Source organism: Anoplophora glabripennis, unplaced genomic scaffold (assembly GCF_000390285.2).
Source record: "Anoplophora glabripennis isolate ALB-LARVAE unplaced genomic scaffold, Agla_2.0 scaffold78, whole genome shotgun sequence".
NCBI lineage: Eukaryota > Metazoa > Arthropoda > Insecta > Coleoptera > Cerambycidae > Anoplophora > Anoplophora glabripennis.
In genome coordinates this window covers 941,049-957,249 of record NW_019416286.1, presented here as the reverse complement: position 1 = coordinate 957,249, position 16,201 = coordinate 941,049, and the positions used below count along the sequence as shown (strand labels likewise).

General features: G+C 29.6%; 1 protein-coding gene across 1 annotated transcript in view; it reads left to right on the top strand.

The window, feature by feature from the left end:
• The window catches only part of LOC108907920 (sex peptide receptor-like), a 24,780-nt gene extending 10,101 nt beyond the window's left edge, over positions 1–14,679 (top strand). The window contains exon 2 of the mRNA XM_018711757.1: positions 13,555–14,679. Coding sequence (XP_018567273.1) covers positions 13,690–14,679 — 990 coding nt within the window. The 5' untranslated portion in view covers positions 13,555–13,689. The remainder of the gene's footprint in view (positions 1–13,554) is intronic.
• The last annotated feature ends 1,522 nt before the right edge of the window (positions 14,680–16,201 follow it).

Here is a 16,201-nt window from a genome sequence, read left to right as displayed (position 1 = left end):
ATATATATATAGATTAGAATGAGACAAGTTACAGATAAATATATTTTTATTAAAGAAATAAGAATCTGTACCGTCTTTTATATAAAACACACACCCAGTGATTCACATAAAACTACCCGGCCCTGTAACTTGGAAATGGAGAGAGATGTTTTTATCTTGTAATTATTATTTTGGCAGGTGTACACATTACTAGTAGGTAAAAATTGTCGATGATTGAACAGTTCGCAAGCTAGTTGCCACATCTAGATACCTTGAAAACATATCTCTCTCTCCTCTTCAGAAGGAACTCAAACTGGAGATTAAGTCCTCTGTATGGTATTTATATTTGCTGTGTACATTTGGTTAAACAGTTGTATGTAATCTATTTATTGGAAATGTATATTGTAGATTATACCAAAATTTGAATTATATCAGCTGCAAGAACTATATTATTTTTCAGGCATAAAAGATGGTTAAATATTTTAAATTTGAAAGCTTCAGTGGTTCTGCTATTTTGAAATGTCTTGAATGGCTAACAACTCACTGAAATTAATCAGCAATGGAGTTTCAGTGACACGAATGGTTTAAAATTGCCGAGTGATTTGGTGGCTTCTGTTTCAATATCCACCGAGCAATATACGAGGAAATTTAAGGGGCAAACGACCCTTGATTGAATGCAACTACATTCGCAGTCCGCTGAACAATCACTTAAAATGTCGTTCAGCGATTCGATTATCGTTGGTCTCTGAAAGACATTTGAAATTTGATATCAAATCATGTTCGACCTCCTTTGCGCTTTGTCGCCTGGCGAATTAGGTATTCAGTATGGAAGGCGATGCGGGTAGAAAATGAATTGCAAATTTAACAAAAACTGATAGAAATTTTTGTTATTAGCTAGCTTATTATTTGATATTGGCTTTTATCCCAACAGCAAAATGTTTCTTTAAAATATCTTATTAAATTTGAACTGATAGTTGTCAAATCATTTTAAGTTTTAACATCGGATATTTCATAATTGTCTTTAAAATATAAATTCTATGGTTGTGTTACATACAATGTGTATCAGTCGAATGGAATAAATTCAATAATAAATAAATGGGGGGCGTGTTCGAAAAAACGCTCGGACACGTCGATTGATATTTTTTAGTTGTGCGTTTTTGTCAACAAAAACTTTTTATACAGGGTGTGTCATGTAGCAGTGATCGATACCAATTTTCTTATTTTAAATACAACACCCTGTATATTATTCAATTTTTGGATTCTGCTAAAAATTCTAGACATATTTCATGTACAATATCCTATACCAATCTTCAACTGTTTCGGAAATATTAAGATTTATTACAAAAATTAACATTAAAAAAGAAAATTATTTGATTACAGAAATTCGCTACATCTACTAGTAAGTAATACTGTTTATTAGCAAGTGTTATTCATCTTCTTAAGTCAGCGAAGTCGAGAGGTTTAGTTTTGTATACAATACTTTTGAGGTTTTCATCAAACTCAAGCATAATATTTTACTAATTGTCCCTTGGGATATAGGCGGCAAATTTGGAAATCTTTCATGAAATAAGCGAGCAACTTCCATTTGTGTTCGTGTATCTCCATAACCAGTTATCTGTAGAATTGTTATTTTGTGCATTTCTGTTAAATGAACCATTTTTCTGTTATGCAGTTAACGAAATTCAAACGACTATAACACTGACAACTATGTCATGAAGGCAGATAATACGTGGCTAAGGCCAAGCGTGTTTTCGAACACGCCCCCATTTATTTATTATTGGATTTATTCCATTTGGCTGATACACACTGTATATACTATAATCCAGAACTGTAAAAATCTTTAAGTATGCTAAATTAAAATTGTTTATAGCACTTAAATTATGTTTCTTATTCTTAAGTATAAATTACTAGAGATTGTACAGATCGTACTTTTCTTAAAAGTAAATTCCTAGAGATTGTGCAGAATAAATACCTTTCAAAGATGTTTCGGATAATTTAGATACTCTATTTAACTCTAAAGTATTTGAGTTTACATTTACAAAACAGTAAAATTATAATGAAATTTAAATTTGCAAAGGAATTTATACAGCATTCTCATAACTGTACTCGCCTTTATAACTGTGACATAAAAAAGACCATTCCCAATACATTTATTTGGATTTCACTTGTTCCCTATTGTGATATTTTTTGCTATAAAAACAAATGCTTGATTGTGCCGGAAGTATAATATAGCACTTGCAAGCTGTTATTCTGAATGTCGGCACCCACGTCAAAAGCTTTCGAAAAACCAAATAAAATGTGAAAAGGTATATATTTATTTAAATCAAATTGTGTTCTTCTTATAGCTGATCCCTCATAGCGGAAGGGAAGTAAGTATGAAGAACGGGAATAGCGAAAATTCCAAACGTTTACGAGAGGTTCGAAGGCATCAATTCGCTGTTCAAATAACATCGCCCTTACAAAATTTATGTTAATCGCGTCCGCTGGGACGGTAATCCCTTTAATTGAACTGCCCTTTGGCCAGATGAAACCAATAACGGCACTTTCAAGTGACATGATGTTAATTTGTGGATTCCGGAAAATCGCCGCATGGGTAGGAAATTAACAGATCAAATATAATTTCTATGTCTGGTATTTTGCCCCAACTACAGAACAAAATTCTGGTAATCTACTAGTTCTCTTTGAATATTATTTGTGACATGAGTTGGGTATAAGCAATATCGTCGTTTTCAGTCAAATGACTTTCAACGACTGTCAAGTATACTACAGGGTTCCACCTTAGGACCGCTTCTTTTTATAATATTTATCAGTGATGTTGTAAGTTCATGCTCATGTAAAGTAAAATTTTTAATGTATGAGAACAATATTAAAATTGCAAAAGATTACATTTACATTATCATATTTTATCGTTCATTTCTCTAAGAATAACTTGAGATGGCTGAGGGTTTCGTGTAGAAACGTTCTCTGAAAATTTCTTATACCTCTCTCTTATAATAAATGGCCCAACTGAGCCTTTAGGTACTCATATTTTTTATATTCCTCCAGAATCAGACAAAAGAATTGATATTAACTGAATACGTATAATTAGTACAGTGGAAGAAGATTGCACGTTGTGTGTAATTCCAAATTCAGGTCACCAGCACCTAAAAAATTGTTGAACAAAAAACCATTTTAATTCACATAATTGAGATCAACACGGAGTTTTCTTAGATAATGCAGGATGAATGAACTAAAGAAAGTCAGCATAAATTTCATGATTTATTAAATATCAGTGTAGTTCGTGCTGGGAATACTAATTCCGATATTATGTAGTCCTAATCTATTCTATGCAATGCTGTTCTTTGTTTTCGAAAACAATGAAACGATCTTACCTTAAGATAGTTATATCGGTGGGATATCAACCAAGGACTTATTGATGACCTATATTTAACGAGAACAATAAGAGGAAACAATTTTATGTTAGTCTTTTACAATTTTAGTATATATTCAAATTAATAAAAAAATACATTATAACAGTATTTTTTATCTTTAATTTGTTAGTTGCAGTAAATATGATGGATTTGTTTGTTTATTAATTACGAAACATACCTACATATTTAAATTTACGGTAGGAACTATTTATTATTTTAAATACTCTATCAGAGATCATTCCACATTATGCTGTTTTATTTATTAATTAAAGCCTAATTAATGCCCATGTATAAAGGTTACTATAGCGAAATTTTGTACCAGATTTTGTTATTTTGTACTTAGTTTGTTGTTGCAATATCTAACAGAAGTGAAAAACAGTAAATATATGTTTCTATAACAGTAATAATAATACAAAATAATTTACAATTTATTTTAATTTAAATACATTATAATTAAAATAAGCAAATTCAAGTCTTCTACCATAAAGAAACACATTGTTATATCCATTTATTTTATAAAACCTATAATGGACATAATTCTAATCTTTTAAGTGAATATTAAGTGTTTGTTATTAATTTAAAAATTCAGTAGCAGCATGTACGATGTGATGAATAGTTTTTAAGTATATCTCCTCACAAATTACATTTTCAATAATTCTGACGTGTGGCAGCATGTTGCTATAAAATAAAAATTTCATTTCTAAAACTGGAAATAACATCGTGTTTACGTCTGGTATGATAGATGATAAAAGACTAAAAAGCACCTGTCTCTAATGCCTGCAAGCGTAAGTATTTTTAACAACTGCTGTGGTATACTTGTATCTAACAAAAATATGTAATTTATTTTCAAATCTAGCATTCCAATACATACCAGATAATTTGTTAAACCCACACACAAATAAGAAAGTCAGTTGGTAAGGCTTCTTCATATTATATTTGTCCACACAACTTTGTCTTTTCAAATATTCTTCTATATACATTGTTTTCTGGTACTTATGTTTTTTACAACGTTGAAAACGTATTTTCGATGACCCTGAAGATGTTTAAATAAAGAATGAATCGAATCTTTTACATTTGTCCAAAAATGCAACCACAAATTTAGATATAGCGTTTCCTTAAGATAAAAGTGATATTATAGGTCTATCTCGAGTAATAAGACATATGTTAGCATAATTTTTTGTCCAAATCTTCCTTATTATTAGAGATGGGTCTGTTAAAATTTGTTACATTGCAATATTGCTGAGGCGTTTTATCCAAATGTGTAATAATATTTATTTATAATCTAGGTATAGTCTTGAAATCAGGAAATTTATTTTACAACTTTGGTCCATACAATTTTTTTAAAATACGAAAGCTGTAGAGATATGCGAGTGGGATATTATTTGATTCATTCTGTATCACAAAGTGAGTGAACAGCGACGTAGCGACTCTCGATAATATCTTATTATTACTATTATTGAAAGTTATTTTTGTCACACCACCCTTATCATTAGAAATAGATCCATCAACTCTATATTAATATATTCATAGGACAATGCTCCATAAAATTGCTTTGGAATGTGCAGGGTCTTCCATTAATAAAATGATAAACATACAACCATATTATTGGGGAAACGAAATGCTACTTACTCGTACACACAAATAATTATTTATTTACCACTGCCACAACATACCGAAACTGTATGGGATCCCGAATAACAAATTTGCATATCGCTGTTTGCATATGTTTACTCTGAAAATATAATATAAATAATTTATAATTTAATATACCTAACATATTTTTTTCATAAACACAAATTTCCTTTGTACCAAAATAATTAAATTTTGATATTTTCCCTGAAGCTTCCAATGCTACAGCAATAATTAAAATAAGCCAAACTTTCAAATCCTTTACTTTTAATTAATTTATTTTTTTAATTAATTAATTTATTTATTTTTTATATAGGAACTAGCTTCTTCAAAGTGTATTAAATTATAAAATGTGTGTAAAAATAGAAAAAACCTGAAACATCCACTGTTTCCGTATATTATATAACGGAAGCTTAACAAAAGGTAGCACAGTGCATATGACAATGATAAGTAGTTATCAAACTTGATACAAAATCGATTTCAAATAGAATTTAACATCCTGTACAAGACGTATGGACAAAGAAACCGATATAAAAACTAACTCCTTGGAACAAAAAGGGAGTTTTAGAAGTTTTCCTTGTTGGTGTCGTATTTACCGAACTGGGAAGGATAAATAGTAACAGATATTTCGGTAGAAGGGCATAAATTTCATATATGTTTTCGATGTTTTCTCGTTAGGGTTACATTAGTGACAGAGAATCCTCCTAGGAACCAGAGAAAATGAAAACTTCGATTGGTTTTCACATTTTTTATAAAGGAACATATTTCATATTAGCTCATTTATATCATAGTACCTCGGAATGATCGTTATAAACACCTAAATTCTGTAGCTGAAGAAAATGAAAATTTTTAATTTTATACTGTACTAAAAGTTTATTCCAAATTCATGTTACAATTTAAATGTTCGCCATACACGAAAATGGAGTTAATTATTATTAGACATAACATAATTACATTTATATCTAGACAAACATGCATACGTACGTAATTACAGCGCAAAATAAGTGAATACTGAGGTAAATACTAGTTAATTGTCTTTAACACGACATTGTCAATGTGTTGTTAGGCTATAATGCAACTTTTTAACCTCAATTGCATCTATAAACGACATTGAACAATCATGCTTTAAAACTTTTTTATTACCTCCCTATGTTTGGCAAATGTGTTACTTAGTTGTTGTTGATAGAAAATTAATATCGAACAGTTGTGTTTACTAAATTTTATGCAATCATTTTTTATGTATGGTACAATGTTTTCTCTATTTTCTTCCAATCAACAGAATGACACAAATAATAATTATTGTTATAGCAACCATAATTTTTATTTATTAGGCTACTTTGATTGAAATATGAAATTATGTTTTTTAAAATGCTTGTAACAAAAACAAATCAAACGTATGTTCATATAAGAAAAAATGTTTGAAATTAACCTATTAATTTAAACTAATTAATCTATCCAAGTGTGTCACACAGCTTGTAGAATATCCTGTATCCTACATAACCTCATTGAAATTTTGCAATACAAAGTATCTTTATTTTTAGAGTATTTTTTGGTTATACCTTGAATTTTTTTAAATTATAGATTCTATATTGGATGAGAGGTCCAATCCTACTTTGAGTAACGTTTAACACACCTGTTTAAATATATTAAAATCATATTCAAACGCTGCTTTCTTTTCATTCCTGATGTAAAGATGATATTTAACATTTAAAATGAAACCTTTTCTGCTTCGCTTAATTCAGTTCCTCAACGTGGTAGAACAATATAATACGTACAGAATTGATTAATATGAAACCCTCTTCCAGGCGGGTTGTGGAAAGGATATTATATTTCAATGAAAGTCTGAACGTGTATTTGAAAAAGGAGCGGTTACAATTTTTACAGAATACTTATTCTAAGAGGACATAGTTTTCTCCAGCATATTTTTTTTTAGAATATTCTACTTATAATGTTCTAATATAGTTAGTAATATTTAAATAAATATTTACTGATTGGAATGTCATATAAATATTAATAAAATACAAGATATCTTTTTCAGTTAATTTCTTGAAATTATGGATCAATGTGAATAGAATTTCGTAATAAATAAAGCTACTATTAAGAGTATAAATCACTGGCAAGACTAACAAAAAGTAGTTCAATAAAAATTTAGTAGTAATGTAGCACTTTATTTCCAAAGTTTTAAAGGCTGTTATACAAAAGTAAGCAATAATAAAACATTTTTCCTTCTATCTCAAAGCGAAAAAGTTTCTTCCACTTCCACACAGTTTGGATTAAAGCCAAATACATGATTTACTTAATAAATTCTGTAATATTTTTATTGAATTCTCATTATTTTTAACGGGTAGGTAATTTATTTTTTAACTGTAATTTTATGATTTTAAAAATAGGTTAAAATTGAAAACAAGTCATAATTTCGTGAGTACAGAGTACCTTAGTTATATTTTATGTCTATAGAAGCTATAGTCTACAATATTTAATAAACGTTCTGCCAAAAAAATCTTCAGAGAACTCATATGTGTTTTAGTGCTTATTTGTAATGGTTTAATGAAATTTTAGATACGATGACTTCCTACTGTATCACTTGAATAATATTTTCCCAGGCCTTCTTATCCCTTATTTGTATATTCACAGCTGCTTTAAAATTTAAATTCAATCTAAATATCACTCACAAAGGCGCCGATTTTTATTATTACGCAAATCGAGAGACAAATATTGTTGTTCGTTTCCAGATGTCTTTTCATTTTCCTGGATCCTACATCTCAAAAATGAAAGGTAAAGGTCATTACTTTTTCCTGAAACATCCTAAGCAAAACAACCATAAGAACTAAAACAAATTTTACTAAGCACTTTTAAATAATTCTCGATAAATTATAAGTTTTTTTTTGGTTTTTAACAGACTATATTGCGGGAAACAACTACTCTGCGGATTATAGGTCCGGACCAGCATTGAATTATACCGTAAATATGTAGAACACAGCTAGGATTATTCGTCAGACAACCCACCATATATACACCGATATGGGATTTATTAGTCCTCATCAGCATGCCGTATGCGAGACAACCGGCCAATGATTCTGCTATTTTTGATGTCTTAACTACTGACATGAAGTGAAAATACGCGAGGGAGACATTTCAGTGTACTACACACACATTGTTGGTAAAATTCAATTCTGGTCGGGGTCTGTAGCTCACAGAGTAGTTGTGTTTCTTTCACAGTGACTGGGATATTGCAGGTCGCTCTCTGCCAGTCTGGCTGTATTGAAGGCCTGCACTCACCTATATCCAATGTATCATATTTAGAGAGAGGAAATATGGAGTTTAATTTGAAACATCAAGTATTTAATAACCCCTTGATCATTTACAGCTCATTTCGGCTTAGTGTAAATGTGTTTCGTGTCCTAATAAAACTGTAGGCACCTTTTATGGGAGTGTCAACGTTAATTTAGCATGACTTGCCATTTATCTGGAAAAGTCAACGTATGTAAGGTCGCAATACGCACCCCTAACCCTGCCCTTAGAAAACTCTCAATTTGATTAAACCTGAAAGTGTGTCGTATATTATTTATTAACTCTCGAATTACGGGAATACATCTGTTAACATTAAATTATTGAGTGAAAGCAAAAAAGTTAATTAATTAAAACGGCATGCTTGAGAAAAAACATCTGGGGTAATTCAGTTAGGTAAACAAGGCGCAACAGTTTTAGATCATCCAGTGATATAAACATGTTTAAACATTGTCAATTTTAAAAAAAATTAAGTATATTTTTAAGAACTTTGCTGTCGCCTTTGTTATTTCAGATAATTTGAGATAATATTTTTATTGTGCTTCCCTTTATACTTTATACCCAAAGGTTATTCTTTAATGTATAATTAATCCTTAATGAGATTGCTTGGGAACTAAGTACATATATAAATTACATCATCATATTGTTATCAAATATTTTTTACCCTTTTTAATTTTCTTTGATTGGCTTTATAATATAAATAAAAGATATAACAGTTTTACAAATAGGCTAAGAAAATAATATGCAAATTTCCCACATAAGATCTAGAATTGTCTCTTTCGTCTTTGTTTAAAATGTAAAACTTTTTCAATAATGGCAACTTATATTATTGCTAAAGTTTGTTCACAATATCTTCTAAGACATTTCAAATGAAATACTCACATCCTGTTGACAAAATATTATGTCTATTTCATCAGTATGTTCTCTTCTCCAACTTATTCCATTTAACTTCAAATATTAATTGTAGTTTTGATAGGTTGTCATATTATAATCATTTGAATTTATCCGGTTCAGAGAAAATAAAATAGAAATATATGTTGAATAATAACAACGAGAAATGTTTTTCAGATAAGATTAATAAAATAAAACGAATTTACTACGATCTTAATTAAGAAGTTTGTTATATTTACAAATTAATTTTATTGGTACTAATAATTTACTCCAATAATTTTACACACATATGAGCAAAATTATTAAAGCGAATATGCAAAAGTGCAAAACAGGAACATCTTATTGACGTGAGAAAAAAGTTCTTGAAGTAATAACTAAAAAAATATGGAAACATGATATTCTATGAAAATAATAAACAACAGCAATAGACAAATTAAAAATTTCCTGATTATATTTTAAAATGACGTAATAAACAATCGCTTTTTGATATGCTACTCCATACTTGAATAAATATAGGTGGTAGATTCTATAAATATCCACACACTGTTAGACTTAACGTCTTGATCGTTTACAGTACCTCATGTTTTGTAACCTGTAGAACTATGTGTAATTTTCCGTATTTTATATTTAGACGTAAAATAGGCATCCTATTTCCAAGATAGTTAAATATTATTTTCAAATACCTATACGAGTGGGAGTAAATGTTGACCTGATCGCACAAAGTTACTCATGTTTTTCAAATTTCCCACATTATACAACGTAAAGAATTTCTGGAACTTTCTATAATTTACTGATTAATTCCGTCTTATAAACACAGGAAAATGTTTTTCATGTTTTACATCATTTTGACAATGTAGAGACTAGAATATATATGAAGCTTTGAAGGATTGACTCTGTTGTTTGGAATTGTTTGCATTTGCCATTTTTTAAATTTAAGGGTTATATTATACCAGAAACTATGACGTACGTGATATGATGTAAGCAAAGTGATACTTGAACTAAAATTTGGATAATTATTATTAGAAAAATAGTTATAGTATTTATTTACATAAATTTTGTTCATAGTAAGCAAACTTTTGATTCTCCCAAAATAAATCTGCATTTTTATTGGAAATGATCATAAGTATATTATATAATTCGTATTTAAATATTTTTAAAGTTAAATAACCATTTTCCATTTTGAGTAACTAAAGATATCTCTTATGAGTTTTGTAATAAAAACATAAGAGAAATTATTATTAATGGTACGAGATTTTTAACGTTCTGGCGAAGGCGCCAGTTTTACTTTACATAATTTCTTTAAAGAATATAATATATATAAATTCAAATTGAAATATTGCACATTGATAAAATGCAACGGGAGTCAAAATAACATATTGAAACTATTGAAATCAATAAAATTATTCTGTTTTAAAAGATATTTCTGTTAAGTTGTCATATTTTTAATTGGTCTTTGTATCACGAGTAATAATAATTGTTCATTTCAAGAACAACTTAATCGGTAAATAACTTATTTTGGATTTTTGAAATTTGTAAAAAATTTATTTATCAGAGTTATTATAAACGAATTCAGCAAAAGAAAACTCAAATGTAATGTTTCTTTCATTGCAGCATGCTTTCTAACTATCATTTCTATTTAAAGAACTTGAAACGAAAACATCCCATGGAATCGAGCAAAATATGATCAATTTATAACACATGTTTCGTATTTAATATGTTACTGTTATCAATATACGAGTATAAATATTATGAAAATCCCCGAGAATAAAGGCTCCCGAAGCCTTTCGTTTATTAATATAACCAAGTCTTCATAATGTGGTACAATTTAGGCGTAATTTACTTTTACTTTCCGAGAAAGTGAAGTTTAAAAGCTCAGTGTTTAGTTTCAAAACTTTTAAGTGGAAAGAAAGCTTCATTTCTTAAATTAGTTCTTATCCGGACCTACTTCAATAAACGCTGTGGGTAATTTACTTTTTCTTCTTGATTATCCAATGCGAAAAATGAAATGTGTGATAATATTAGATATTTGCAATAAATATAAGTTAGTTATGTTATTAGTGTTACTAGTTACCGTAAAGTAATATATTTCAGCATCTATGGACGTATAAAGTTCAAACAAAAATACCTTAAGCATTTCGCAACTGATGCTTTGAAATTGTACCAGAAATAAATTTACTTCATAAATATTAAACATGTTTAGGGTATTCAGTTTTAAGAAATTACTGTTACTTTAGGAAGTAGGCCACCGACCAGTTTCCGGACCAAAAAGTTTTTGATAATGAATTTATTATATACGAAATGTTCCCTTTGGACTTCCTATATTAATTACTTAAAATTTTATAAAGCGTAAACGTGGTTATTTCTTCCTGAAAACGGACTTTGTTTGAAATAATCAAATACTCGTACATAAATGAACATTATTTATGTATATTCAGAACGTTAAGGAAATATAATAATTGTTATAAAACATAAAACTAAATTAAATGTTGATTTTTTGTTAAAAAAAAACGAAAACTGTAATTAATTTCAGCTAACTCGAATAAATATTTTTTGGAAATAAATATTTGTGTCATATTTGTTTAAAACTCTAATTATAAGCCATGTTATTCAAATATTGTATTTAATGCAATTATAGCATTGACATAAATAAACAAACGTGTTTTATATGCTCTCAATATAAAATGGTAATTAAATCGGGATTAAAAACTAGCGAAACGAATAAAACTAAACCACAGGATGTTATTGAAATGCTATAAAAGAGCGATAGTACCCATAAAAATGGGAAAAGTTCCCCCCAAATGCATAATAAAGGAGTTAGCTATTTTAAAATTGTAAAATAATAAAAATGTTTTTTTAATCGTAAGTTTAGAATAAGAAAAAATTGAAGTAAAATTTCCACACTTGTAATTTTATATTGTAACGAATTGGAAAGGCACACAAAGAATCATGAATGAAAAGTTACCTGACCGAACATTGGATCATAAATAAAAATTAATTATTAATATACCAAACAATAAAATAGTATAAAATTGTTAATATAAAGATTCTAAATAAAAATAAGTAAAAATTAAGAATATCACACAGTATAAAAATTGATAATTTTAAATTTAATTCACAAGTATAAAATAATTTTTCAAAAGAATGCATGACACCGACACTTGTTAACACCCAGTACAATGAGAAAACAGAATTTAAACCCAGAGTGACATATATCAAATAAAAGACCAATATCCATAGATGATAGGTATATTTTGGGTAGACGAGTAACTGTAGAGAAAATATCTTAAATGAACTGAAGTCATATATGAAATTTTTTTATCAAATGTCAAATTAAATTATAATTTTATCAAATGTCAAAACAAAAGTTGACTGTACAAGTACTAGAAGATGACCTAGAAAAAAGAGCATAAAATAAGGAATATTTTAATAATAAGTAATAGATTTATATATGTTAAAAATAAAAGGACATTGTAACAAATGTATTAGATATAAGAAGTATTAGTTAAAAATTTATATAATTATGATAGGCAAGACACAATACAAGGGCGAGTGGTTAAGGTAGTATAAATTAAAATTCAAATACAGTAATTTTTAAAGAAAAGCCCAGTCCTTGTACTGTGCAAACTGTAGTAGGATAGAAAAGGTAGAAAAATAAAATATTCTTTATTATTGTTCAACACAAAAATTTAGTTTATAAGAAGCCATTCCTAATCTAAAGTCAACCAGTTGAAGTTTGTTTTCATATAATCCAATTAAATAATTTAAAATAAATAGTGTATAAAAAGTTAAAAACTCAATTTTTCTGGCGTGCTGCATTGAACAAATTTATGTATGAATGATACAGAACCGACTCCTGAGATCTAAAATAAAACAGACATCTGAGTAACAGCTAGCAAGGGATACAAAATTTAATATACAAGGTAAAACAAAAGAAAGGCTTGTATTAAACAATTTACAGTTAATCAAAATTTATTACAGAAACAAAACCAAAACAACGCAACACTCAATACATAAAACACAAAAAATTGACAAAATTTAATATCATCATAATCATAAAATTAAAAAAACTAACAATATAATAAATTTCATAACAATATTTTGCTCCTAAAGCAGTTGGAGATATCAAAAAAGAATATTATTTGAAAGATTTGGGGATTGTTTTTTCAATAACATCTTTGTGGATAACTTTTTTTACGTCGTAGATACATTTTTGATAACTATATACTTATTTACACAAAAAATACTCTTGTTGTTATTTACTATTTTTAGCTTCCTGTATTTTTTTTATTTAAATTTTAAACAACTGTTTAGTGTTGTAAGATACGGCAGCAAATTAATACCTTGTATGTTGTTCCAGACTCCGATCTACCTCCTCGTGGCTAATAGTGGAAAAGGATGTGTGGGATGGACGTAATAACAAGTACTCATGAAACATTGAATAACTAACCGTGTTTAAATTATGTGCTATTCCTGTTTTCTCTAAAAACTAGCCATGCCTAAAAATACGCTATGTGACTTGGATGATTTCCGCAACCAGTACAAGAACATACACGGGTATCTGAGCCTAACAGTGTGTATATTTGGTTCCATAACGAACATCCTCAACATTTGCGTACTTAGGACTAAACAAATGCGGTCGCCTACCAATTTCATTCTGATAGGATTAGCAGTGGCGGATCTACTAGTAATGATACTGTACATCCCATTTACTGTGCATCGGAATATAGACCCAAGAAGGAGGCTCGTGCAACATTTTTCTTACCCCTGGGCCTGCTTTCATAAGTTCCACGCCTTCAGCACCATAGTGTTGCACTCAATCGCATGCTTCCTGACTATAGTCTTGGCGATTTGGAGGTATATTTTTGTATCTAAAGTGAGCTCGCATGGGGTTTGCTCGAATTTAAAGTACACGGTGATAGTAATAGTACTTACTTACGTAATTTCTCCTCTGATTTGCTTGCCTTTGTTGTCAACCTTCGAGATAATCTCGTACAACCACACTTGTAAGCTTAACGGTGAATGGGTTCTAGAAAAGGACATTCGTTTGTACGACAACAAAAGCCTAACTAAGAGAACGATGTATATAACGAATTTAAATGACCCACAAAACCTAAGTATCTGGCTGTATGGTGTTTGTTTGAGATTTGTGCCTTGTATTCTACTTACGATTCTTACATATAAGATTATTACGGCCTTATTGGAGACTAGGAGAAGGAGAATGAAACTGCTCGCCTCGAGTAATCCGTTGGAGGAGATGGGTGGGAAGAACAAACAGAACACTATCCAGTTGTACAAGGAAAACCAAGCGGATAGGACCACGAGGATGCTTTTAGCAGTCCTCCTGCTTTTTTTGATCACGGAAATACCCCAGGTGGTGATTGGATTTGGACAAATAGGAGCGTTGTTTGGGGAAATGTTCCTCGCGGAGTGTTACAAAAATTTAGGTGAGTATATGCAGCAGACATACGGTTGGTCGCAGTAGAAACGAATGATTTAGGCAATATAGAAAAAATATTTAAGGAAAATTTACAAAGGATTTAGTACATATACATAATTTTTTATTAATTCTGTAGCGCTTTCCCTGCTTGAACTTTTGCAAAGTATTTATTACTTTTGTATCCGCTTTCCCGCATGTCCCTCTGTAGGTGGAATAAATAAGTTATAAGTTTCCCGGGGGATGTGTTAATAAAAGATCTCTTATTTTTAATGCTGGGAAGGACCGTTCGATTTAACCTTCCATCGGAAAAATCATTGACGGTATTAAAGCGGTGATAAAATGTTTCTGAAAGGCTCGTATCTCGTGAAGTAAGTACTGCAGAAAATTCCTAAAAGATAGGTCTTATCTGAAAGGTCCTTTCATATCCTTGTCTGAACTGCTTAGGAAGCCTTGTGCCTTCATATAAAATTTAATACATCCCAAATTTTCACTAAAACGTTTCAACTTTTGAAACAAGGTTACGGGGACGTTGGTCTGGATCGTATGCAATGTTGCGAATGGTTTTCACGATTTAAAAGTGGTCGACATTTAATTCAAATGAATTTAGAAACCCATCATCAATGGCACATAGTAACATTTAAAAGACTTTTATGTTTGCTGAAAAGTCGCTATCAAAGGAATAACATTATCAGGTGCTCTGCAAACAAAAATATTATTTCGGTAGATATACGGAACATACTGCACCTTGTTTGATCGAATGCATTAGCGTGGTTCAATGTTCCTTGCCAAAAATGTTTGTGTTTTTCTCGACTGATAATGTTATACCACCTACAGGTAAAAATGCGTTGTTGCTATATTTCCCAGCTTATTTCGTTTAATTACCAATTTATCATTAAGCATATAAACATTTATATCTCGTCAATATGTTGTCTGGTGACACTGATAATGTGGAACATTTTTCCTGAAAATAAAGGTAAACAGATTTATACAGATATTGGCCAATTTTGGGTTTAATTAAGTTGATATCTCGTATAGGCACTCGTTTTCAGTATACAGATATACATATTTTATTTCACGAACGATTTAACAGTTTGTATTATGAGATTAAAGAACTACAGTGTGTTCATGATGAAAGGAACAAATTCGTTTAAAATTCAGCTCGAACACATTAGTATTATTAGTATTTTTAGCTGCAGATTTCTTCAGGAACGCCTCTTAAAATTCATCTTCAGATAACTACAGCTAATATAAATTTAAATACCGTTTACTTTTCTTATTACAAATGTTTGTGTTTTATTTAATTAGGGTATCCTAATAAGAATTATATCTGAAAATATCCCACGCAGGCCCACTTAACAAAACCGTTGAGAATTTATTAATTTCCCTTTGTTTTCTTTTAAACTAAAAATAAATGTATTATATTTATCTTTACATTTTTGTGGAAAAAAAAACAAAGAAAGATCTCATTCAACATTTCATCCTACATACACATTTTGTTCTATATTTTACGATAATAATTTCATTTATCTGCAGTCGAAAAGTAAGCAAAGCACGATATACAGTTACA